Source organism: Adiantum capillus-veneris, chromosome 30, assembly GCF_014529385.1.
Source record: "Adiantum capillus-veneris isolate H3 chromosome 30, ASM1452938v2, whole genome shotgun sequence".
Lineage (NCBI taxonomy): Eukaryota > Viridiplantae > Streptophyta > Polypodiopsida > Polypodiales > Pteridaceae > Adiantum > Adiantum capillus-veneris.
Window position 1 is genome coordinate 39,596,427 of NC_140960.1, and position 26,341 is coordinate 39,622,767.

At 45.8% G+C, this 26,341-nt stretch overlaps 1 protein-coding gene across 2 annotated transcripts in view; it reads right to left on the reverse strand.

Annotated features, from left to right (window-relative positions):
- LOC147417836 (uncharacterized) overlaps window positions 1-26,341 on the reverse strand; it is a 140,834-nt gene that overhangs the window by 56,247 nt on the left and 58,246 nt on the right. For both annotated transcript variants that reach the window (XM_086507186.1, XM_086507185.1), the window contains exons 7-9: window positions 15,581-15,634; window positions 14,984-15,333; window positions 14,776-14,841 (exon numbers count right to left, since the gene is read on the reverse strand). In XM_086507186.1, coding sequence (XP_086363312.1) covers window positions 14,776-14,841; window positions 14,984-15,333; window positions 15,581-15,634 — 470 coding nt within the window. The remainder of the gene's footprint in view (window positions 1-14,775; window positions 14,842-14,983; window positions 15,334-15,580; window positions 15,635-26,341) is intronic.

Here is a 26,341-nt window from a genome sequence, read left to right on the forward strand (position 1 = left end):
GCCCCCCATTCCACAGCCAGGGGACATTAGACCGCACATGAGCGACTTCTTTACTGTACATATGGTAGCAGAGGCCATCAGCAAATTACAGCATGGGAGAGCCCAAGATCAAGATGGGCTAGTGGGTGAGCACTTCATCTATGCATGTAGGGAACTGGCCCCCCTTTTGGCACACATGTTTAACAGGGCGGTTTGTGAGGGCTTTCCAGCCAGTTGGACGGCCAATACCATAGTCCCACTTTTCAAAAGTGGGAATCCGATGGTACAGGGCAACTATAGGACCATTATGATTGGGCATTATCTAGCCAAGATCTATGGATCTATCGTAGAGAGAGAGCTCAGTGTTTGGCCAGAGAGACATGGCCACAGAGCTAGAGGACAGGCTGGTTTTCGGCGAGGGTTCTCCACTTTGGATCACATAATGACTCTTCGGGCATTGATAGAGGAGTGGCGGGCAGAGGGAGAGAGGAGGAGACTATATTGTTGCTTTGTGGACTTCTGCAAGGCATTTGATTCTGTCCCAAGATTTCGTTTGATGCAGAGGCTACATGATATAGGAGTTCCAGAGGCTATCCGATGGGGGATTTATGCATCGTATGAGTCGGTGACTGGGAGGGTGAGGGCCCCAGGTGGACTTTCAGATGCTATTGAAAGTACCATTGGGGTGAAACAGGGATGTCCACTGTCTCCCACTCTCTTTGGGATTTACATCGATGAGCTCTCAGAGTATGTGGATACATATGGTGATGCAGGATCCAACCTGGCAGGGGTGATGACACCACTTCTTTTGTATGCAGACGATGTGGTATTGATTTTGGACTCTCCAAAGGGGCTACAGAGACAGTTGGATGCTCTCCAGAGATTTTGTGCAGATAGGGACTTGACAGTGAACCTTGGGAAAACCAAGGTTATTGTGTTCAACACCACACATGCATGGGTCACTGGAGCAGAGCATCAGTTCACATTTAGAGGGGAGATGGTGGAGCAAGTACGGTCTTATGTATACTTAGGAGTGACTTTTACAGGCCCGCGCTTCTCATTGAAGCAAGCAACAGATGCTAGGTTGGACAGGGGCTTCGCAGCTTTGGGGAGGCTTGAGAGGCAATGTGCTCATGTACAGTTTCAGGAGCCACGCACGAAGCTTTGGTTGTTCGATTCGTTGGTCACCTCGGCATTGTTGTATGGATCCATGGTGTGGGGGCCTAGCCTCAGTATAGAGGAGTGGAGGCGTATGGAGAGACCACTAGTTTGAAGGGGATCGGAGAGCACCACAGACGGAGAGTGAGAGAGAGAGAGAAGGAGACACACAACACAGATATGGGTGGGGAGACTCAAAGAGTGAGCAGCCCCCTATACACTTATGCTATGTATATGGTATACAAGTCAGTGGGCGCCCAGACTCTGGGTGGCCGGGCAACGCACAGACGCCTATATCCCAACAACCTCCCACTTAAAGGCGATTGTGCCTTTAAGCAAGGGAACCTAGTCTAAAGACTACAAAAGGTGAGAGAAAACCGCTCTCAACCGATGCCCACTGGCTGGCTGTGATCGTGTGCATCCGGCTCTACTGATAGACAAACATCCCGCTGCGGAAGCCACACAGAGCTAGCTCCAAGCTCTGCAAATAGTTTATAAGAGCTCATGCACTCCTGCAAGTATCGGTCCAATACCTGCAAACCTCCCCTATGCTCTATGGCGAGATCATTCATCGAACGACTGATCAACCCTGCTGCAAATGCTCCCACTGCAGCTGCTATGTCGGGCCTCGAGATCAGTATCTCGTACATAAGGACACCGAACGTTGATGCAACCCTGGCAACCTCTGCCACCTCCAACTCAGAACTCAACTCATGGCAATCCTGTCCCCTATCAAAGAGACCATGGCACTCTGACTCCGAGATCTAGAGTGACTCCTCGTGCCCACCACATATCACATGTGTACCAAGTGTATCCATATGTCCTGAATCTGCATCAAGCTCTGGCATAAGCATATCAAGAAATGACTCCACAATAGCCGACATCTCAGCATCCAACTGAGTCATCTCTGTCATCACCTCTGATGACTCATCCTGCTGTGACTCACTAGAGCTGTCCCGCTCTACCTGTGCATCCGTAGACGCAACCTGCACAACAAGGTCACTGCTCTGCACTCCATGCAAAGCACCCTGCAACCCACAAGCAAAAGAGACTCGCCTGCTCTCTCGCTCTCTACCTGGCTGCGTGATCACACAGACAACACCGTCTCTCGCGTGATCCACATGCAATGGGTAACCTGTACCACTCCTAGCACCTCTCGCAATCACTAGCGAACCCAAATGCATCACAAAATCTCGCTCTCGTAGCGAAATCTGACATCCACAATCTCTAAGCTGACCAATCGAGATCAAACTCACTGTCAAATCTGGTACATAGCGCACATGTCGTAACAAGTAAGATGCACCACTCGGTAATGACAGTCTCACATCTCCTGCACCTGCTATCGCATGCACCGATCCATCGGTCAAACGTACACTGCCAAGCATCCCGCTAGAATAGCTACAAAACCATGCACGATGCGGCGTGACATGAAACATAGCATCTGCATCTAGCAACCACTGCGAAGGGAGTGCACTATCCACATGTATAGCATCTCGTGCATAGCTCGAGGTAAAAGTGACATCCCCGTCACTAGTATACTCCGACACTACATGTGCCTCAACTGTCAAAGCAACTGAGTCCATGGCATCACTACATACATCTCTGAGACTGCCATGTCTCCTATGATGTCGCATACGACGAAAACAACGCCGTCTAACGTGTCCAGAATGACCACAATACCAGCATGTCACCTGTCGGCTTGCTCGTGAATGTACATGTCTCACACGAGTCCGTGATGACTCAGATCTATCATACATATCATGTAATCTGCGCCAAAGTGCTCTCGAAGTAGTCGCATACATAACAAGAGCATATATAGATTCCGCAAGGTGCAAAGAGAGTGTAGATAGTGCCATCTCCTCTAGCTCCTGCCACTGATCGTCAGACATGTTTGAAGGTCTACCTGCATCACCTCTCAATGGTCGATGCAACCCTCGCTATGTCAATGCATCAAGTATACACTCTCTCCATGCCGCAAAGTCTGACCCATCAAACATGCGCATCTGTGAGAGGTCACAATCTGATCGATCACCTGTCTCTGCCATGAGCACAATGTAGCAAACTAGAAAGCAAAACCACCTCACCAACAACACCTGGAAACTGTCTACCAATATGGCCAGAAACACAATGTAAAACCTGTGAGACACACTCCAAAATAGAGCTCCCGCAATGTCAACCAAATCAGCCCTAAACTGGCTCGAATCGCATCAACAAAAGTTTGCAAATATGGCTGTAAAATCTGATGCAAAGTTGCACCAATAACTGTGCAAAACCTTGCACAAAATCACAAGTCAATATGACTCAATCGCGCATAAATATCTGACAAAATTTTGGCAAAATCTCCTTTGTATCTGGAGCAAAATCTCAACAGTAAACCTCAAAGATACAATAATATATGCCACAATGGCCAATCCGGGAATAAACTCGACCGGAATCACCTCACAAAGTCATACATATGAGCATACCCGCTCTTGCCGGAGTACCACTCAACGGCACCTCAAATGACATACATGTGAGTGATGATTGCTGCCAAAATACCTTTCAATCGATGAGAAAATGACTGCCAGATAACTATAGAAACATTTCGCAAAACCTTGCAAGATCTATCGCTATGCGCAATACGAAATACGGCACACAAGGGCATACACAAGTGACTCCAAACTCCAACCAAATGATGACTGAAAATCACCTGTCAAAGTGGGAGTAAACTCAACCACTAAACTGTCAAAGAGCAACCTACGGATACGTAGAAGCTATGGCAAGAACCTGGATAAAATCCAACAGAGTTTCTTCTATAAATTGAGCCAAATCTCAAATAATCTCGGCGATAAACAAATACACAAATCCATATATGGCATACATAAACCGCCAAGACCATGGCAACATAGCTCACTCTCGCATGAGTGGCTCTCTGGACAAATGCATTTCCAAAAACCTGTGTACACCTATGAATTTGCTGGTTGCTGCAGAAAATACTCCGTGTGTGTGAGATATACCAAAAACAGTGTTTTTGGGACCCGAAAGTGCACAAATAAACCTGCTGCTGTACCTGCTGTAATTCAAAGCATAATTTCAGCAAATAGACATCACCATCGCGTCCGGAGCGTGCCAAAACCCTGACCTAGACTCCTGGATCATGTAGATCTGACTTTGTATGACGGAGCTACTCAAAAAACTGCGTTTTAGAGCCCGAAAATGGCAAAAACGAGCTGCACACAGTCTTGAACCTGCTCCTCCTCCACTCTGCGTGATGCAATGTCCTCTCAATGCAAGCTCCAACGCAAGAGCTCTGCCACAACAGCATCCAAGCACTCGAATGTCAAGCTCTCCTCCGCCGAGCACTTCTCTAACGAGCTCCACTGAGCTCAAAAGCTCCTCTCACCAAGGAAGCCGCAACCGCCTCCTCGACCAAGCTTGACCACACCAAGCTCCTAAGCTCCAAAGACAATGCTCCTCAAGCTAAAATCGCTCTCCGTGAAACTCCACGATAGAACTCCACCGTCGAGAGCGAGCGAGCTATCGCCTCGAAGCTGTCAAAGCCGTCGTGCTCTCCGCGGTCACCATAGCTCTGATACCAATTGAAGGGGATCGGGGAGCACCACAGACGGAGAGTGAGAGAGAGAGAGAAGGAGACACACAACACAGATATGGGTGGGGAGACTCAAAGAGTGAGCAGCCCCCTATACACTTATGCTATGTATAAGGTATACAAGTCAGTGGGCGCCCAGACTCTGGGCGGCCGGGCAAGGCACAGACGCCTATACCCCAACGTAGTTATGATGATTGCACAGATGATCCGGTGCAAGGCATCAATACCACATGCTATTGTCAGAGCTGAGATGGCAGCATCCTCCATAGTGACAGAGGCCATATTTCAGAGTGTGACAAGCCTACATCACATATGGGAGCTCCCCCCAGAGAGATATTCGAGATTGGCACTGGATTCCTCTAGACAGTTAGCAGAAGATGGGGTTAATGATTGTTGGTATGCACAGATGCAGACATGGTTTGGGAGACATGGACTACAGATGGATGCACTTTTACCCTTCCAGTATAGCTTGGACTGCCCGCACCTCCAACTTACGCGCACTGAGCGCAACCGAGTGATCAGATCAGATATTGTGAAGCTGGAGAGAGAAAGGACCTGGCAGCGACCTCCAGAGCCATTAGGCACGAAGATGGCCCATTACAGGGACCACTTCTTGCATGTTTCGTTGGAGGGTTTTGTGATTCGGCCAGCATACATGGATGTACATCTCTCACATGGGTTGCGTAGTGCCATTGGGCAGATTCGTACCTCCTCCCATCAACTACGCATCGAGACAGACAGATACATGCAGATGGCCCGGACAGATAGGACATGTCAGCTGTGCCACCAAGAGGTGGAATCTGAGGAGCATTACATTTGCCGCTGCACAGTCTATTACGAGAACAGAGGGAGATACCACTGCCTATTCAGAGAGGGCTTTGGACCATTACGTCGGGTGATGGATTATGAGGACCAGAAATGCCTCGAACTCTTTTTACTAGAGCTGAGGAGGCACAGGGACAGACTATTACAAGAAAATTCTCTACCAGCAGATCGACAGCGCACTATGCGTGACTTCTTCAGTAGAGAGGGAGAGGACCTTGGGACACAGACTCCGTCTATGGATACAGCCACACCCCCAGGACCACGTCCATCGAGGCCTAGAGGAGTCCGTCTTGATTAGGCCACTGCACAGGGTCGTACTCGCCGTCCTCGACGACCCGGTCCTCGACCCAGACCCCGCCATTTGCACCAAATCAGAGCCATCATCGCTCGACATCAGAGACGAGTGCCACCTTTCAGCGGCCTCTCTATACTGGATCTACCCATTTGGGATATCCTGGGATAGAGGACAGGGAGATAGAGAGTTGATGGTCAGATTTGGATGGGATCAGTCATGTATTTGTACATATTCTCAGTTTTAGCTTAGTTTTAGCTTTGTAGACTCAAACATCACTATGATGTTGAGTAGATCTTTTTTTTTCTGTTTCAGTAGACGAGAGATGTATTACCAGATGTATAGTTTCTTGTCTCATGGGCCATTTTGGCTCTTTGGAGACGTTAATATATCTTTCTTTCTTTCTTTCTTTCTTTCTCTCTCAGGACGTTCATAACAGTAGCATTCACTTTGTTTGTGATCATTGCATTCACTCTCTAAAGGATGGAAGGCTCTCCCTTCCGTAAGTAAACGGAACCCTTGAGCACAGTTCGGAGCACTCATCTTGAGCAATATCAACATTCACTTTTGTTGCACCTTACAGCAAAAGCCCTCAATCTCACACTTTCGAGTTTTTGGGTGTCCGGCCTTTGTCGATGTGCCAAAGGAGAAGCGACAAAAGTTGGACTTCAAGTCAAAGAAGCTCATCTTCTTGGGCTATTCACCAGAGTCTGACGGATGTTGGCTTTATGATCCTGATACCAAGACCACCACAATTGGCCATGATGTGACATTTATGGAGTCTTTCAGCACTCCTGCAGAGGGGGTAGCATCCAAGCCTATAGTTACCCGGAACGCGGAACGGGAACGGCGACCAGTTCCTCACGGGACGGGGAACGCCCGAGGGGTTTGGAACAGGAACGGCGTGGAACGGGAGGCATAAAAAACATCCAAATAATGCAATTTTTAGTCTGTTTGTCTAAATACAAGTAGTATGAGGCCATGGATTATGTGAGAAAGAGGGGGAGGGAGAAGAAGAGAGCTTGAGCCTTGGGCCTTGTAGACTTGAAAGTTGAGACGACTCGGGAGAATCTCGAATCATCAATGGAAAATGTGTTTCATGTAGGCTTGACTCCTTTAGAGCTTGAGAGAGAAAGATAGGTAGGAAGAGGGAGAGGGAAGGAGAGAGCTTGAGAGACTCCAAGAGAAAGATACATGAGAGCTTGAGGAAGGGAGCTTGAGATAGTAGATACATAATGGCAACCTTGTGCATTGTCACTTGTGAAGGTAAGGGATGTTGGGGGGGGGGGGGGGGGGGGGGGGGGGGGGGGGGGGGGGGGGGTGCATTTTAAAATGGGGAGCTGAAAACTCTGCCCCCAAGTTTTGGCCATTTTCTATTGTTGCCCAGCCGTTTCAAGCTGTTCCGGCTGCCCCGTTCCGGTTCGGCCAGGCTGTCTGAAACGGCCAGCCGTTCCATGTGATCCTCCACCCCCAGTATGGCGTTCCGGAGTTCCACAGCCCGTAGAATCCCGTTCCCTAGTAACCCGTACCTCCTTCTCCTCCACCTCCCTCACGTGACCCTAACCATACACCTATCCCTGTACTCTCTACACCGCAGCGAGTTACTTCTCCCGATCATGCCATGTCGGATTCGGATTCTGATGTATATGATGGTTCTCCTCCGCTGAAGGCAGTCCCACCTCGCAAGGAGCAGTTAGTACCTGGTTGGCTCTACTCTACGGTTTCTTCCTCTGGAGTCACGAAGTTACCAGACTCTGGCTTTGTATACAATGTGTGAGGCCATACACAGCCATGCAGGGCAAGGCCAGTTTGGAGGACTTAACACCACACAAGATGGGTTTTATGTACGTTTCCGCCATGATGTTCGATATTTGACAAGGTCGATTTCGATCAAGATTTGCAAGGGATGCACAATGGTGCATATGTAAACAAGTTTTTTATGTTATGACTCTTTGCATAAATTGTTTATGGAGTCTATATAAAGATAGACATATGATTGGCATTTATTTTTCCCTACACGGATTTTCTATAATGTTTTGAAAATGGAAATTCTTAATAGGGTATTTATTTTGTCTCTTTGGACGAGAAGTGACTCATTTATGATTGTGTCTTATCATTTTTATATTCATGCAACAAATGGGATTTTTTTTAATCAGTGAATGTAGTTATAAACCATTGCAAACCAGCTAAGTGGCATTTATTTTGCCAATTCTTTGACATTTCCCAACCAAGTATTCTGCTGCCATGATCTCTGTTACATGAATGGCATGTTTTTTTCCTAAAAATGAAATTCAATGACATACCAAATGTCCCCATGTCGAGACCTATAGGATGATTCATGTTGAGGACAAGTGCAGTCCTGGATCATGATACGAGTTCTAGCTATTACAATAACTCAACTTGCGCACACGGAACCTATGGTGGTCCTATAAGAGTGACAATGTTTTCCATGTTACACTCATGATAAGATTTCAGTGGAACAAGGAACGTACACTCATCTTACTCTAATTCACTACCGATTTCTTATGGAACTTTCTTCACATAAGATGTTCATTTTTAGACAAGATTGGATACATGACTACAAGGGTGGAGATCTCATAAATGGCACGTGTTATCGGGCACAAGGATGCATGATATAGTCTAAAAACAGTGCAAAAGAAACTCACACAGAGAGTCGACATATCATATGAGACATATTCCACATATAAAGAGTATGAGTTCTCATGGACTAAGACACTTACGACATACTTTTATATGTGTCACGATGGGTTCTAAGGTGCTTTCACTTTCACTCTATGAGGATCATTGAGGCACCCTCTATTTTGACAAATATGTGGCCAATGTTGTCTATTTAGATAAGATTGAGATTCTGCTTACAAAAGTGACAAAATAAGAAAGTGTGACCATCTTCAAGTGGTTGTAGGGTAGTTATGTACATTTTGGTAGTCTTTATCTACTGTTCATTTTTACAAGTGCATCAAGACGTCTCGTTTATGAAGTGTTTATGCTATGAGCATCTCATACATTCCATCTCCTCAGTCAATATGGTCATTTTTGGAGAATACTTCATGATGTTTACGAAACTTTTTATCAAGTGGAAGGATGGACCTAATGAAAGTTCCACTTGCGAGAACATTAGGTAATTAAGAATTGATTTCCCACTTTTGTGTTCGAGGACAAAAACTATTCTCCAAGGGTTGTTTGGGGGGGGGGGGGGGGGGGGGGGGGGGGGAGGAGTTTAGTGAGGGCAAGGATCCTACGATGGCTATGAGGGCAAGGCCGGCCACATGTCAGGTATGCATGCTAGGTGGGGCTCTATATAAGAGCATGGTCGTGAGGTTACTAGCATGCATGTCACCCCCTTGGTCTTACACAAGATTTTTTCCATATTTGTTGTATATTGGCCTATAGTCAGATTTTATGTAATATGAAGGTAAAAGCCCACTTTTGCACACACATATAGAGATGAAATGAAATGTTATATTAACGTCTTCAAAAGGCCAAAATGACCTATGAGACCAATCTGTTACAAAATGGTGAATCTAATACCATGTCTGGGTACACGTCCCTGCCAGCTGGGCACCTCTATTGTCACGTGACACATCCAACCCTATGTGTCCGTGGCCAAGCTACAGCATGATCAGGGTTCAGTTCAGTCCAGTCAGTCTAGATTTAGGAGTGATCTGGCACTTTTGTGAGTCTGTTCGCAGACCGTGCATGTCCAAACACTTAGATTAGATGCATATCCTCTGGTTGCACACAACATGATCATAAGCATTCCCATCAAAATCCTTCAGGGAAATTTTCCAGTGCATTTAGCCTATTTTCCCTATTTTTGACATTTTTCACTTATTATTTTTAAGTGACTTTTGTTGGAAAGTAGGTAGGGCAAAGTTACTAAGTTTGTATAAGTAGAAACCTAGCGCTCGCACTTTCTGGCAGAAGAGGCAGCAGGAACTCAGTTTGACAGGCACCTTCTCAGCAGGACCCCAGCAAGCTAGCGTTTTCTCTCAACAGAAGGCCTAGAGTTTTTGCACCAGATCAACCTTGGCGTTTTTGCATTGCAGAGCAGTCTCAGCGACCCCAAGGCAACCGATCCACTAGCGTTAGCAATTCCACCAGCATACCATAGCAGATTTCACAAGACAGCAAAATTCAGCCCTTCCATTTTTGGTTTGCAGCACAACCTCGGCGTTTTTGCAGATCATCGCGACAGAATCAGCCGTAGGACCAGCGTTTTCAGTTTTCAGCCTCTAGCACTCGCTAAAGAGCCCCCGAACCTCGCAGATCTCACCTTCTCGCAGCACATCCTCGCCGCACGGTGGGATCCATCGAAGTTTGTAGTTTCAGCCCGGAAAACGCAAATTTCAGCATCTGCGTTTTCAGCGCATCGTCGTCGTACCGTCGTCATCGACATCGTCACCGACATAGAGTCAGAATTCAGCAGATAAAGATTTGCAGATTTCAGCCCTTAGCGTTTTCGGACTTCAGCCCGTCTCGTCGTCATCCTCATCGTCGTCGACATCGCCGGCAAGTACAAGCATTGTAGAGATTTGTGCAATCATAAGTAGACCGCTCTCGCCATAGAGAGTGGGGCCTTCGGAGGAGGGTTTTACATCGTCTCTGGTGTCGTATTCTCTTCTCTATCTCTCAGTCTCATACACTTTCACGCACAGTGTCCATTCACTTAGTTGTGTCCATTGCACTCTCTCATTAAGAACGGAAGGCTCTCCCTTCCATAAGAATAAAAGGGACCTTGAGCACAGTTCGGAGCACTCATCTTGAGCAAAGTTCACTGCACCTTACATTGGTATCAGAGCTTTGGCAGTGTTCTGTATCCATTGCACTCTCTCATTAAGAACAGAAGGCTCTCCCTTCCATAAGAATAAAAGGAACCTTGAGCACAGGTCAGAGCACTTATCTTAAGCAAAGTTCGTTGCACCTTACATTGGTATCAGAGCTTTGGCAGTGTTCTGTATCACTCAAGGAAAGAACCACAAGAATCACAAGAATTTTTTTTGCTTGTTGCGGTCGCACGAACCCAAGTTCACTTGGGCGTGTCGATTCCTAATCGTGTTTTTCAGGAAACCCAAGAAAGAAGGGTTTGTCCAGCCTCCCCTTGTGCCTCTTTTCACTCATTGAGAGCGGACCGTGCACTTAGCCGCCAGCCAATCGACGTGAGGTGGAAAAAAGCAACCTTGGTGTGAGCGCAAGGCCGCCGAGGGGTGCGCTTGCGGAAAAGAGCAAAACTCGGGTGAAGAGAAGATCCTTCTCTAACACAGATTGCAAGCGAAAGAAGAACCTCAAGACCCTCAAGAAAAGAACCCCAAGAACCCAAGTTCCTCGTGAACTTAAGAACCCAAGAACCCCCAAGAACCCAAGTTCCTCGTGAACTTAAGAACCCAAGACCATAAGAACCCACGACTTCAGAATGGTCATCACTCGAAGCGGAATGGATACTTCGCTTGGAGGTGATGAGCATGAGAGAGGCGAAGAAGAATTTTCCCCACCAGGAGGTTTTTCCGACCCTCCCCCTTCCCCATCTACGCCAAGGATTGCACTAACTCCTATGGAGAAGTTGACGCAATTGTTTATGGACAACAAGTTCGAACGCAAAGCACGAAAAGCAGAAAGAGAAGCAGAGAAAGGCCTACGAAGAAGAAATGGCAGACATTGATTGTGAATACGAAGAAAGCATGGGAGCCATAGAGGGTAAGTACGACTTGGAAGACAAAGAAAGACAAGCCAAATTGGATCGCGAGAACAAAAAAAGTCAAGCCAAATTTGATCGCGAGAACAAAGCACGACAAGCAACATTTGATCGCGAGAACAAAGCAAGACAAGAACAGAGCGACCAACACATGAAAGAGTTCTTGCGACTCTTTTCTCAAGTGCAGGCCAGATGCAAGAGATTCACGAGACGGAGACTCTCTCGGTCTCTACTTCTCCCGAGCATGACACACAGGATTTGCATGATGATACGAATGATGATTTGAATGATAATGATGAGCATGATGATTTGAATGACAATGACAAGCATGATGTGTTAGTTGATACTTTCTCTAGTGAAGCTAACCTCATTGCAGAGACGATCAATCACGAAGACCCGATATTGGCTCTCGAGCCTAGGTCCAAAGAACCCCCTCAGGAAGAACCGATCTTGGCTCTCGAGCCTAGGTCCAAAGAACTCTCACAGGAAGTATTATGTGTTCGCATGATTCATACGCACGCATTGTACGCGTGTTTCCTCTGGTTGCACACAACATGATCATAAGCATTCCCATCAAAATCCATCAGAATCCTTCAGGGGAATTTTCCAGTGCATTTAGCCTATTTTCCCTATTTTTGACATTTTTCACTTATTATTTTTAAGTGACTTTTGTTGGAAAGTAGGTAGGGCAAATTTACTAAGTTTGTATAAGTAGAAACCTAGCGCTAGCACTTTCTGGCAGAAGAGGCAGCAGGAACTCAGTTTAACAAGCATCTTCTCGGCAGGACCCCCAGCAAGTTAGCGTTTTCTCTCAACAGAAGGCCTAGAGTTTTTGCACCAGACCAGCCTTGGCGTTTTTGCATTGCAGAGTAGCCTCGGCGACCCCAAGACAGCAGATTTACTAGCGTTAGCAGTTGCACCAGCATACCATAGCAGATTTCACAAGACAGCAGAATTCAACCCTAGAGTTTTTGGTTTGCAGCACAACCTCAGCGTTTTTGCAGATCATCGCGACAGAATCAGCCGTAGGACCAGCGTTTTCAGTTTTCAGCCTTCAGCACTCGCAGAAGAACCCCCGAACCTCGCAGATCTCACCTTCCCGCAGCAGATCCTCGCCGCACAGTGGGATCCATCGAAGTTTGCAGTTTCAGCCCGGAAAACGCAGATTTCAGCATCTGCGTTTTCAGCGCATCGTCTTCGTACCGTCGTCATCGACATTGTCACCGACATAGAGTCAGAATTCAGCACATAAAGATTTGCAGATTTCAGCCCTTAGCGTTTTCAGATATCAACCCGTCTCGTCGCCGTCCTCATCATCGTCGACATCGTCGGCAAGTACAAGCATTGTAGAGATTTGTGCAATCATAAGTAGACCGTTCTCACCATAGAGAGTGGGGCCTTTGGAGGAGGGTTTTACGTCTCTGATGTCGTATTCTCTTCTCTATCTCTCAGTCTCATACACTTTCACGCACAGTGTCCATTCACTTTGTTGTGTCCATTGCACTCTCTCATTAAGAACGGAAGGCTCTCCCTTCCATAAGAATAAAAGGAACCTTGAGCATAGTTCGGAGCACTCACCTTGAGCAAAGTTCAAACATTCATTCCGCTGCACCTTACATCTATCACCCTCTCTGTCAATGTAATCAAACACCTCATCAACATACATACAAAATAGAGTAGGACACAATGGGCCACTCTGTTTCACCCCAATAGTGGAGTGAACTAAATCAGATATCCCCTCCAGAGAAAACATGTCCTATCAATGATCTGTATAGAGCCATAATCCCCCAAATCATCACTATGGCCACCCCCATCTCCTGCAGTCTGCGCATCAATCGAGCTCTCGGTACCATGTCAAATTCTTTGCGGAAATCCACAAAGCTACAATAAATCCGTCTCCCATGTGACCTACCCTCCTCAATGATGGCTCTGAGTGTCAGAATATGATCAAGAGTGGAGAAATCCCTCTTGAAACCGGCCTGGCCCTTGGCTTGTACACCCTCACCCTCTGCCCAATTACTCAACCGCTGCTCAAGAATGGATGCATACAACCGTGCCAATGTGTGGCCAACCATAATAGTGCGGTAATTCCCAGGCTCTGTAGGCTCACCTGCTTTGAAGATAGGCACAATAGTAGACAACCTCCAAGTCTCAGGTAGCCCCTCACACATGGCACGATTGAACAACACTGCAAGAACCTCTACCAGCATATCTCTAGCATGTGTAAAGTGCTCTGCTACTAGACCATCATGATCATATGCCCTGCTAGTCCTCATCTTGTCAATGGCTCTCTTTACCATCTCAATGGTAAAGAAGGTGTTGGTAGGTGGGCATGGCTCTGTAGGATCTGGAAGGGGGTCCTGTCCAGTAACCGTAAATAACAATGAGGCATATTGGCCCCACACATCAAGAGAAGTAATCACTGGGGGAGGGGAGTGCTCATGAAAGAATCGCCATGCCTCTCCTGAGTCTCTACTCAAGAACAACTGATACAAGTCTCGCTCCATCTGGGCCAAGTAAGCTCGTTTCTTCCATCAGAGAGAGAGAGAGAGAGAGAGAGACAGAGAGAGAGAGTGCTTGTAAGATGTAAACGCTTGAAGCTGAAGTTTGAAGTGCCAACTCCCAAATGTATGTGATGAAGGGCCATGTCCTCTTGCCCTCTCACACAGCCCAAAGCCCAAAAGAACCCAAAACAAGCGCCCCACAACGTTCAGAAATGGCAAGAATCCTGTTAGAAAATGGTCAGTTGACTGTTGGGCCGCTCTACCCCAACTGGGGTCCCTCACAACTGACGTCTCCTCAGGACACCCCATTGATCAAAGGGGTCATCTATCCACCCTCCCTTAGTCCCCTGCCCCTTAGTGCCATCCCCAATCTCCACGTTACTACACTATATGCAATTGCGAAGAGGATATAAAACCACTTCACATAGTATGAACATGTAAGAACAACACGAACGAAACTGTAGCTAAAACTGGAATTTCATCTCGAATACGGCCAATTTTATTCAGTTGTGCCCATTACCACCTTCAGTGTGAGTAGTCATCATAACTAAGGGCGCTCTTCACACAAGTCAACTCAAGGGAACCTTCACAGCTTTCCTATCACCAGGTTTTACCTTGCGATAATCATTCAAATGTAAGGATTTGCATGTCCTATTTTACATTTCCAAAAACATTGAAAAAGAAGGGTTTGTTTTGGTAGAATCAAACAAAAGCTTACCGCCCCCATTGGCCTCACGAGCGGTTGCAAGCTTATGAATGTTGCCTCATGAACCCTTCCATTCAGCTGCCAAAATGTAAAGGGTTTATGTACAGAACATTAGTTACCTTGCCGAAAAAATACTAGGTAGAAATTATTAATTCCATATTCGAACAGCACATGAGCTTTTTTTAAAAAAACAGATGAAGAATGGTAAATGTTCAATCACCTCCCAGCTGCTATTCACCCAGGAGACAAACTGATAAACAGCAGGCTGACTGGCAGATACCCTTCTTGACCCTGTCTCCGGATCAATTTGCACAACTCCAGTGCAGCCCTTGAAATTTGGAGATCCAGTCCCCGACCCTTGAAGTGCTGAGAGGACAGTTGAAGCATTGACAGGTACATTGCTCTTCACCAGCGCATCAACAATCTCAAAGTAAAGTGCTACCGTATCAATCAAATGTGTTACGTAAGATCGAGAATTATCTAAACCGGATGATGGTAAGCCTGGGTAACCCTTCTCTTTCCAGTAATCAAAAAACTTCTTGCACAGTGAAAGTGTTGCAGTATCCCCACCTGCATGTATATCCAACAACCATTATAGTGACACACATACCCAATCAAACAAATACACTCAAGCATACAATTTCACTTAAAAACATCCCAATTATAAAAAGATGCTCAAGAATACTTCTGTGACATCTACAAAACACTAAATGCAGCACTACAAATGACTCAAGAGACATGGTACACCTTGGAAGATAGAATATAAACGAGTCCATGAACTTCGAAGACAAAAAGAAAAGAAGGATATGCAAACAACCTTGGGGTGCAAGACCAATTTCTCCTTGTAAAGCTTGAGCTAACTCCAAGGATCCTACAAAAAAAAAAGAGAAAAACACCTCCCTCTCTCTCTCTCTCTCTCTCTCTCTCTCTCTCTCTCTCTCTCTCTCTCTCTCTCTATCTGATGGTCTCATAGGTCATTTTGGCCTTTTGAAGACGTTAATATATCATTTCATTTCTCTCTCTCTCTCTCTCTGGGCAGCGTGCAGGTCTGTGAGGGCAGCGCTCAAGGTGTGTGAAGGGCAGTGTGCAGGTTTGTTGAGAAGCGTGCAGAGGTGCAAGTGACCTCCCATAGGACTGCTGCTAAAGGTCGCGAAGCCTGCACAGTAAACCTCACCTTCGCACCTGCAAAGGAAACCCTAATAGCGCGTCAGAGTTCTGCAAGAGAAGATGCCGGAGATCAAGGCAGCCAGAGAGAAAGGAAAATTTGCTTTTTACAGAGGAGGGAGAGTAGTGATTCTGGAAAAAAGCACCGCATGTTGGTGTGAGACCTAAGGGACGAGCCTAACACTAGCAGCATGGAATTGTAATGGGTCGTTGAAGCTAGATGTGGGCACATTTGAAGATAGCTTCAGAGGAAGAGACATTATTTTCTACTCAGAGACGCACCAGACTCCCGTTGACACATTACCTAGAGTGTCGGGGTATCGTTGGGAGACTACTTATAAATGGGAGGTGAGATCAAAGCATAGAGGACGTGGGTAAGGAGGTGTGGCAGTCTTATTCAGGGAGGAGTTGCAGTCCCTCATTCGTATTGTTCATAGAGATGAGCATGCCAAAGTATATGTGGGTCAAGGTGACAACGGAGACTGGGAGGCCAGTCTACATTGCAATATGCTATTTTCCACCAAGCACATCTCACTATGCATCCCCCAAGGGACAGTCACCTTATATGATTTTGAATGAGGACATATGGGAGTTCTCTAGAGATGGGGATGCTATCCTTCTAGGGGACTTTAATGCCAGGACCGGCCACTCTCAGACAGTCTTCTATGATACCTTAGAGGAGATGTTGAGAGAATTGATGTCAATGATATGGGTTTGGCCAGGTGTTTGCAGGATGAGGAGCACACTGGTTATGGGAGATATTTTATAGACACGGGGACTGCACATGGACTAGCCATCTTGAATGGCCTACAAAGATTTCAAGCGTCGAGTGGGTTCACTTGTTTTTCTCACAGACATGGGGCTAGCACAGTGGATTATGTTTTGGCTCGGCCCAGTTTTATACCCTCTATTTAGGATTTTCTAGTCGGGCCCAAGCCTATCAGTGTAGCAGTAGTTCATGCCCTTCTCACGTTTACTGTCTCTTTTCAGTTCAGCACATCTCGATTGGCACAAACACCTATACATACTCGATACAGTTTCACATGAGAGACTGATTCTGTCTACATAGATGGCTTATACAGACGCTAGGTGCTAAGGAGCCGGGACTTCCATTAGAGGAGCTTATCAAGATACTAACACAAAGATTACATGATGCAACAGCAGAGGCATATCCACACAACCAGCCTGAGCACAGACCCCATTCTAGGAGCATACCCCAGAACAGTTGGTATGATGAGGAGTGTAGAGAGATGAGAGCCACACTTCAAAAAGAGGTGCTTTTGGGAGTCATTACTCATAGACAGTCACAAATTTCCTTTTGACGGCTGGTGCGACGGAAGAAGAGGGCTTATCTCGCTCAGCAAGAAAAGGAGTTGTATAAGCTATTTTTGAGCCACGACTCCGGTGAGGCATGGAGATTCTTTCATGAGCACTCCCCTCCACTGTCTGTCACATCCACTGAGACTTGGGGTGAGTATGCAACATCTCTTTACACAGTTCCAAGACAGCCGCTGCTAACAGACCCCCCGATACCATGTCCAGAGACAAGCATTTCTTTACCGCTAAGGTGGTGAAGAAAGCTATTGACAGGATGAGGTCTAGGAGAGCACACGATCATGATGGATTGGTGGCGGAGCACTTTATACATGCCCGAGATATTCTTGCAGAAATTCTTGCATTGATGTTCAATTGAGCCATGTGTGAGGGTTTTCCTTATACTTGGGAGTATGTTGACTGTTGTGCCTATTTTCAAGGTGAGAGATCCAATGATGCCTGGAAACTATCGCACCATTATGATTGGGCACACACTAGCCAGGTTGTATGCATCTATTCTTGAGCAACAGTTGAGTAGATGGGCAGAGAGAGCAGGCATACGTGCATCTAGACAAGCAAGTTTCAAAAGAGGTTTTTCTATTCTTGATCACATATTGACACTCAGAGCTATTATCGAGGAGGGCAGATCACATGGTAGGAGGATTTACTGTACTTTTGTGGATTTCTGCAAAGCATTTGACACAATCCCTAGAGCTCGACTGATGTGCAAGTTACAGGAGATAGGTGTACCCACAGAGCTGATTTGGGCAATCATGGCCCTATACAGGACAGTTGTGGGTCAGGTCCGCACTCCCGAGGGGGTGTCTAAGCTTTTTCACTCCACTATTGGGGTGAAACAGGGTTGTCCACTCTCCCCTACTTTATTTGGTATGTATGTGGATGAGGTTTCAGATTACATTGAGAGGGGAGGCGACAGAGGAGCACAGTTAGTAGGGACTTGGATCTCATTGCTACTATATGCATACGATATTGTGTTCATCTCAGATTCATCAGAGGGAATGCAACGACATCTGGATACCTTGCACACGTTTGCTAGTGATAGCGGCTTATCGGTGAACCCTGGCAAGACCAAGGTTATGGTGTTCAACACCACACCACAGTGGGTCAGGTGATCTTCACCTACCTTTGTAACAGTATATGGTCAGGAGACGGTGGAGTATACAGATGCATACACTTACCTTAGTGTAGTCTTTAGTGGCCCACTGTTTTCTTTGAGGAGAGCAGCAGAGACTAGGCTAACGAGAGCATATGCGGCTTCAGGGAAGATGGAGAGGATGTGTTCGCAAGTTCAGTTTCAGGAACCTCGAACGAAACTATGGCTTTTTGACACGTTGGTCACATCAGCTATGCTTTATGGGGTGCAGATATGGGGGCCATCAGTGGACCGCCATAGCCGGGCTGGCAGTACTGATGTATGGAAGTGCATGGAGAGGCTTTGGTCTCTATGATTTCTCGGATGATTAGGGCCAAGGCCTCTGTACTGCATGAGATTATCCGTGCAGAGCTCGCTACTCCCCCACTGGTCATCGAGGCACTTACTAGATCCGTTTCTATCATACACAATATTTGGGATCTCCCCAGAGACAGATATGCCCATCTAGCTTTGACGTCTTCTCGACATCTTGCCTCACAGGGAGACACCTCTTGTTGGTATGCACAGATGACGGCTTGGTTCAAGCTGCATGGTTTTTACATGGATAAATTACCCCTTTCCAATATTCTTTGGACGCACCATCCTCGTCTCTCACACGGACCGAGATCATTCAGCTCATCAGATAGGACTTCATTCAGTTAGACACTAGGAGGACATGGATACAGCCTATGCGTGTGCTTGGCACGAAGATGGCTTTCTATAGAGAGCATCTCCTTGAGCTTACAAGGATGGTTTTGTGACCAGACCCGTCATCTATCCCATGGATTACGATGTGTTATTGGACAGATGCGCACATCATCACATCAGTTAGAGATTGAGCCTGGCAGATTTAGAGGAGTACCAGCAGAGGCCAGGATTTCTCAATTATGCCATATAGAGCCAGAGACATAGTTACATCACATATGTCACTGCCCAGTATACTATGAGATACGAGGCTGTTTCAATTGCCTATTCAGAGAGGGTTTTGGACCACTAGCCAGAGTTATGAGATATCAAGATCAGAGATGCCTTAGGCTATTTTTATCGGAGTTGCGCAAACATAGGGAGAGCCTCTTCACGAGACCAGACAGTAGGAGAGACACTCACACAGGGAGATCGCTGATTTCTTCAGACTACATACATGACATTCACTACATACACGACATACAAATGAGCAGGCATCACAGCAGACTTCAGGGTCCACCTGTACCAGGGGTACACTGACTGACAGAGCCACTGAGCTTGGGAGATCCAGACGCCCACGGCTGTGAGGATCATCGAGACATCGGTGGGGGCTGCATCAGAGGGTCCGAACTATTTTGACATGACATAGGAGACGCTATCGTGACGCTCCGCGTCCACAAGGTGAAGCTTTGACAGAACACAAGATTTTAGGCAATATTATTGCTCAGACGGATTATTGATTGCCATCCCTTGTAGTATATTTCTTGTGGGGTTATGCTCCACAAATCCATAGTTGATACATATGTCTACCGCAGTGTACTTTAGAGAGCACTAAGTGCGGCCAGCATAGCGATGGCAAGGATACTTCAGCCGATACGTGATCGAAGACGCTTTGGTAGATATGTATGCTACTCGGCATTGCCTTGCTCAATATGAAAACCAAATGATGAGCTTGGAAATGCTTTGATTCAAGTATATGCCATAAAGCAACATGCTTTCGTTCGTGGGTGATGGCTATTAACATGGAGGTGGTGAGGATGCTACAAAATAAAGTGCTTTGGTTGATAAGAATGTGCTCAACATTGCCTTGGTTTTAGTGAATGCAATATGGTCGAAGGCAAGACCATGAGGATGTGTGAACAGTTGCCTAGGGACAATTGCTAATAAATTTTTGAAGATTGGCTAAAGCTATTTTGGTATTCTTATCAACGTAAATAAAGGGGAGCGCTGGCAGTTGATAAAAAGGGTCGAAAAGCAAGCTTGCGACGGGGCGCACAGCGTCGACTGCAAGGGGGGAACCACCGCCGCCGAGTTGTAGGGGATGAGCTTGAAGCAGAGAGACAAAAACGACAAGAAGGCTTGCAGCAGCACCGTTTGCAGAGGAGTTGACGAGCGTCCGGCAAATCAAAGTGGAGCCGAGTCAAGGAGAAGTGTCGTCAGAGAAGCAGGTAAGGAAGCGCCGTCACGGAGCGGGGGGGGGGGGGGGGGGGGGGGGGGGGCGCCATGAGCAGGAGAACAAGCATAGACAGGAGGAGCCTCCGACAAGCCAAAGGAGACTGGAGGCGGGTGCAGCTGGGGAGCCAACGAATCGACTGCAGGGGAAGGAGTTTTTTTTGTCGTTGTAAACCAAGCCGTCCGAAGAGAGCAGAGAGTGCAAGGCCGTCGAGCAGCAGGAGATAGAGACTTGTCAAGGAGAGAAAAAAAAACGGGAATCATCATTGGCGTCAACCATAGGCATTGATGGTGGTTAGGAAGTGGTGGACGAGCATCAGTGACAGCACCAGAGTACGAGCTTTCGCAGCAAGAAGCAACAGACTTGGCTAATAAAGGCAAAGCCAAGATAGACGAATTTCTGCAGATCCAGTGCCCACCATCCTAGCAAGCGAATAACTTCACTCATATTCCAGAGCCAGATACACAATCGGTGGAAATCCCTTTAAGGTCGCTAGTTGTAGAAAACACATGCATGAACATGCAAGAGACGGTGATAGTCTCTCAAGGGCAGTGCAGCAATAGCAAAGGCAGGGAGAGCAATACTGGCTTTTGGAGGCAGAGTTGACGAGCCCAAGAGCGAGCATCGAAACGGGCTGTAGGGCGAGTGCCGGGGCTAGCAGACACAAAAATAAAATTTTATTGAAAATTTGATTTGAAAAAAGAAAACCTAAGAGCTCAGTCTCCCAGAAATCCTTATGAGCAACCCTTGAACAATTCTGAAGGGGTGGCGTCTTTAGAGACGAGCGTGCATGATTTATTTATTTCTTTTGCTCGAGGTTCCTAAGGTTGATTTCCTAAGGCCGATGAAGTTGAGAGCGAGTCGCTGCAAGCCGATCATAAAGAAGGGTATACCTTGGCGAAGTTATGTCATTGGAGGCGTAGATTTTTAGCAGTTTTCAGAGGTTTGCTTGAGTTCAAAGAAGACCGAATCTCTTGAAGGTGTTCGGGAAGAGCAAGGGGAGGGAACTGAAGCAAGTAAGGCTTTGGGTTTGTGCTTCCGCTCAAGATCTCGACAGCTTTAAGAGCACAATGGGCCTATTGCAACGGTCAAGTCTTTGTATTCAGATTTTAAGTTCAATAAGTATTTCAGTTTAAGGTTTCCATAGTGTCTTTTGCACCATATTCTCTTCTGTTGTGCATCTCTCTCTATCCGTTTCCCACAGCGAGCAGCCCGGTGTTGACCCGGTTCAACTTGCGAATATGAAATCCCTCGACATCTTTGGTGAACCCGACGCGAAGGGAGCCGGGGTGGGAAATTTTGGCAAAGAGGATGACGACAACATCTCAAGTAGAAATGATGCAGCAGATGATGCAACTATTTGATGCCTTCTTGCAGCAGCAGCAGTAGCAGGTTACTTATGAGCAATTTGGTTTGGGCCAAGCAGATTTATCGCGAGGATTTTCTCTTCTGGATGAAGCCGAGATGAAGCAAGCAAAAGTGGAAGAAGCATTGGATAAGGTTTATGCTGAAAGAAATACATTTGACGGTTATGATAGTGATGGATATATTGCATGCTACAGGTCAGAGATGGAGCTTATGGGTATTCCAACTAAGCATATGATCAAGGAGTTTGATCGGTTAGTAGCTCCAAAATTACGTGATCAAATACAAGAGCTTATTGGTATATATCCAGATAATTGGGTAAAATTTGAATAAGCAGTTGTACAAGTGGGTGATCGGCATATAGCCTTGGAAATAGAGCACATGACTCAACAGAAGCAGGTTATTTTCAGTAAAGGTGATGGGGATCAATTGCAGACAATCAGCTATGATGAATTTTGGGAGGAGATTCATGCAAGAAGTAAAGCTAAAGTAGATACAACTTTGCAAGTATCAGATTTAGCCCCAGTAGATCATGCTCCAGGTAACCTAACATGTGTAAATAATGAATTCCATCTTAAAATTATTGGTGAAAGTTTTCAAAGCCTACTCGCCTGGAAGCTACCTCCATCATTGATTCTTGTGCGGGTGAAGATAGAGATAATGTTGAGGTGCCTTCCTATGCAAATGTTTGTAAAGAAATCCGAACCAAGCTTGAATCTGTTGTGGACGAGTGTCTGCTTGAAAATGACAAGTTATTGCAGATTGCAGATGATCAAGGGATTGCAGAGATGGTTTATGTAAAGCTTGGGATTCCATATTCTACAAATCCAGTTACGCCATTGGATAAGAACGACAATCTCCAAGGTCTACAGATACATGAGGATTCATATAGCTTGGATGTGCTAGAGCAGATATCTATTGAAGCTACAGATGTACATGGTTTGGCTGTGCGAGAGGAGATATCAGATGAAGTTGAAGATTTGCATGGCTTATTTGTACCAGATGAAGCTCCACAGGCAGAGGAGTATAAATGGAGCACTCTAGATGAGCTCGATGAACCTACAGAGGGACACATACAAGTGCATAATTACAATCATATACAGGTGCATATGCCACTTGATACATACATATTTTGCGATCTTGACTTTCAACCGACGGTAAGTGACCTTGAAGCACCCAAGTATACAGATTACTCAGTGCTTAGTATCAGTTCAAAGGGGGTGCAAGAAGGTGTTGTACAGTCATACAATGCTCTTGTTAACCCAATCTATTATGATGATGCGCTTACTAGGAAGATTAATGACATCTTTGAGATGCATGCAAGATCTTGTGTTGATGCAGTTGAACGATATTTGATGGAGTGTAAAAAGGATGCAGAGTGTTTTACCAAACCGATGATGTCTATGCATGCTAATACTTATTTATATCAAGGTTCAGAGAGTTTACAGGTTTATATGGACCAAGATATACAAGCTTTACAAGATTCTTTGCCGATTGAGAAAGATCTAGAGCTTATTGCTCTTTTGGATGATGCTTTAAGAGAGTTTTCTGCTCCATATGGGAAGGACGTTCGAAGCTTGCATTTCATAGGCAACTTAGAGCAACAAAAAGAAGTAGATAATAGAGAACTCATAAAGATACTTGATGAAGCTCTAGAGGATTTCAAACTTACCAGAGATGACATACCTACAGCCTTTCAGGTACTAAACAATGATTTGAATGTTATGAACAGAGATGGTTTCTTGTTGCATACTAATACCTCCCATGCTAGAGGGGGTGATGTGGATTCAGTATCAATTATGCCAGAGATTGAGGTGACTACCTATTTGCTTCAGTTTGATGATCTTCTACCGATCAACGATACATGTGGTTATATGGAATGTTACAAAGATATGATGAACATGTTTGTAAAGTATCTTATGCCATTTGATCTAGGAGGACATGGTTATGTACCCGCCTATCACAATTGATTCACGTATTAGTATGATCCCAGTGGAGTTGGGATGCTAACAGATTATGGCAATTGGTTTACAGGTTTTACAATGATGCAATAACTTTATGGGCTTTTGGATGGTTACACTTCATTGATGGAAAAATTTTGAGTTTTCCCTTTGATCCTGGAGGCTTATGAGTGCCTGAAGTCAAATTTCTGATGGTTATTAGTAGCATGCTTACAATGGACCACTGCTTGCATGCCAGCTGGTTTTATACTTACAGTTTTTGAGGATGGTTGGCACATGCCGGATGATGTGCAGGTTGAGAGGGGGTGGATGTCGTGATGCTCCGCGTCCACAATGTGAAGCTTTGACAGAACACAAGCTTTTAGGCATTATTATTGCTCAGAGGGATTATTGATTGCCATCCCTTGGAGTATATTTCTTGTGGGGCTGTGCTCCGCAAATCCATGGTTGATACATATGTCTACTGCAGTGTACTTTAAAGAGCACTAGTGCAGCCAGCATAGCGGTGGCAAGGATACTTCAGCCGATACGTGATCGAAGACGCTTTGGTAGATATGTATGCTACTCGGCATTGCCTTGGTCAATATGAAAACCAAATGATGAACTTGGAAATGCTTTGATTCAAGTATATGTCATAAAATGTGACCAACATGCTTTCAAAATAGTTCACAATTCATAATTGATTCGACACGGCCCGGTGGAGTTCCGTGCCTAGAGATATTGGCCCCAAGACTTGCACCCCTTTCGGTATTTGTTTTTGTATTAATCTGCAACTCAAAGTACAAGGGAGTGGGAGGGTCTCACTCTCAGACTCTGCGTCCAGATCCTCTGAGAAGTGGGAACCCTGCCCACACTTATAAAGGTTTTACAAGGGATGCCAAAAGCAGAGCCCCAAAAAAGCTGCCCATTAAAAAGCATTCAAAAATAAAGGCAACTCCTCTCAAGCCTTGGTAAATAAAGCAACTCCAAAATAAAGCAAGTTTTTGCGTAGGAATTTCGTTCAGCCATAGCATAGAATAAAGCAGCCCACTTTGTGTACAAAAAAGCTGCAACAAATCCGTACATTGTTGCCACGTCATCACTCCCACAAAACGCGCCGTAAATTCCGGAAATGTCCGTACGGCAGTGCCACGTCAGCATTCAACGGAAAATCCGGGACTGTCCATGCCAAGGGAAGGTGTGTGTGTATGTGTACTGGCTGCCACGTCACAGGTTTGTGACATACCCCCCTCTTGAAAGCATTGTAATCGCCCTCGATTACGCCTGCAAAAGAGACAGAGGCCATAAATTGTCTTAGCAGACACTAACTGTTAGTACCGACGCACTAAGAACACACAACTAGCACATGTACCAATCGACAGTCACACACACGACATCACAGGACATCACATGACAAATCCCATTCAAAAATTCATTCGGATCTCAGACCATGATTAATCGGCAACGTATTTAGCAATCGCATCTAGATCCACTCGAGACCTCACAAATGCCCGATTGACTAATCCTTATTGCAACCATGTTTATCGAGATCGTTCAGACCGAAATGCTGCAGTCATTTCGTCTATCAGTTCCTGCACTTAAACAGGTCAAGAACAAGTCAGTATCCTTATGTTCTGGAATTCCAGTTCATAAAGTCATACAGCAAAATAGTCAGCTCACAGTATCCCTAAAACTCAAAGAGACATCAATGACCTTAGTATCAAAAATCGAGGCAATCTGTTGACAAAGGAGCGGAGCAACTCCCTTCTTGTGCATACCCGTTGCACCAGATTCCGTCCAAGCTGAGTTCAGGGTTCCATTTGGAATAGACTACGCTAAACCAAATGCTTCGAGGTAAAGATTCACAATCCGAGGAGTATCTGCCAAGTCCTCCTCCTCCATTCACATCGCATCCAATGAAGAGTAGGTCTTGAATTTAACCAAGAACCGTCTAATCGCTTTACCTTCTATCTTTCTGAGCCAATATCTGTTAAGGAACGAGTAGAGCTCCTCGTTTTCTTCCACTTCAGGTTGCTCATGAGGCTCCCCATCATCGGGCACATCGCCTTCAGAAGGCTTCAAGAGACTCACATGAAAAACATTGTGAAATCTCCAAGTATTGGGCAGCTTCAGTATAAAGGAGACCTCATTTATCTTTTTGAAAATCTGGAAAGGTCCATAGTATCTCATGCTAAGCTTTCGAGAAAGCCGCTCCTTTCCCTTTTTCTTTGTCAAGCGTGTCTTCTCAAAATGTAAGAGCACCCAATCGTTCTCCTTTAATTTCAAATCGCGACGATATCGATCTGTTGTCCTTTTCTGAGATTTCTGCAAAGCCTTCCGGACCAAGTTCAAGTCCCTCGTGAACTAGTTGGCTTCAAAGAAATATCTTATCTTTCGTGCTAAGGAAGGGTGGATGAAACCGGCCTGTTCAATCCAAAAAGGGCGGTAGACTTTACTTCAAACCTAGATTTAGCTTTCACCCATTATTAGTCGTCTATTTTACCT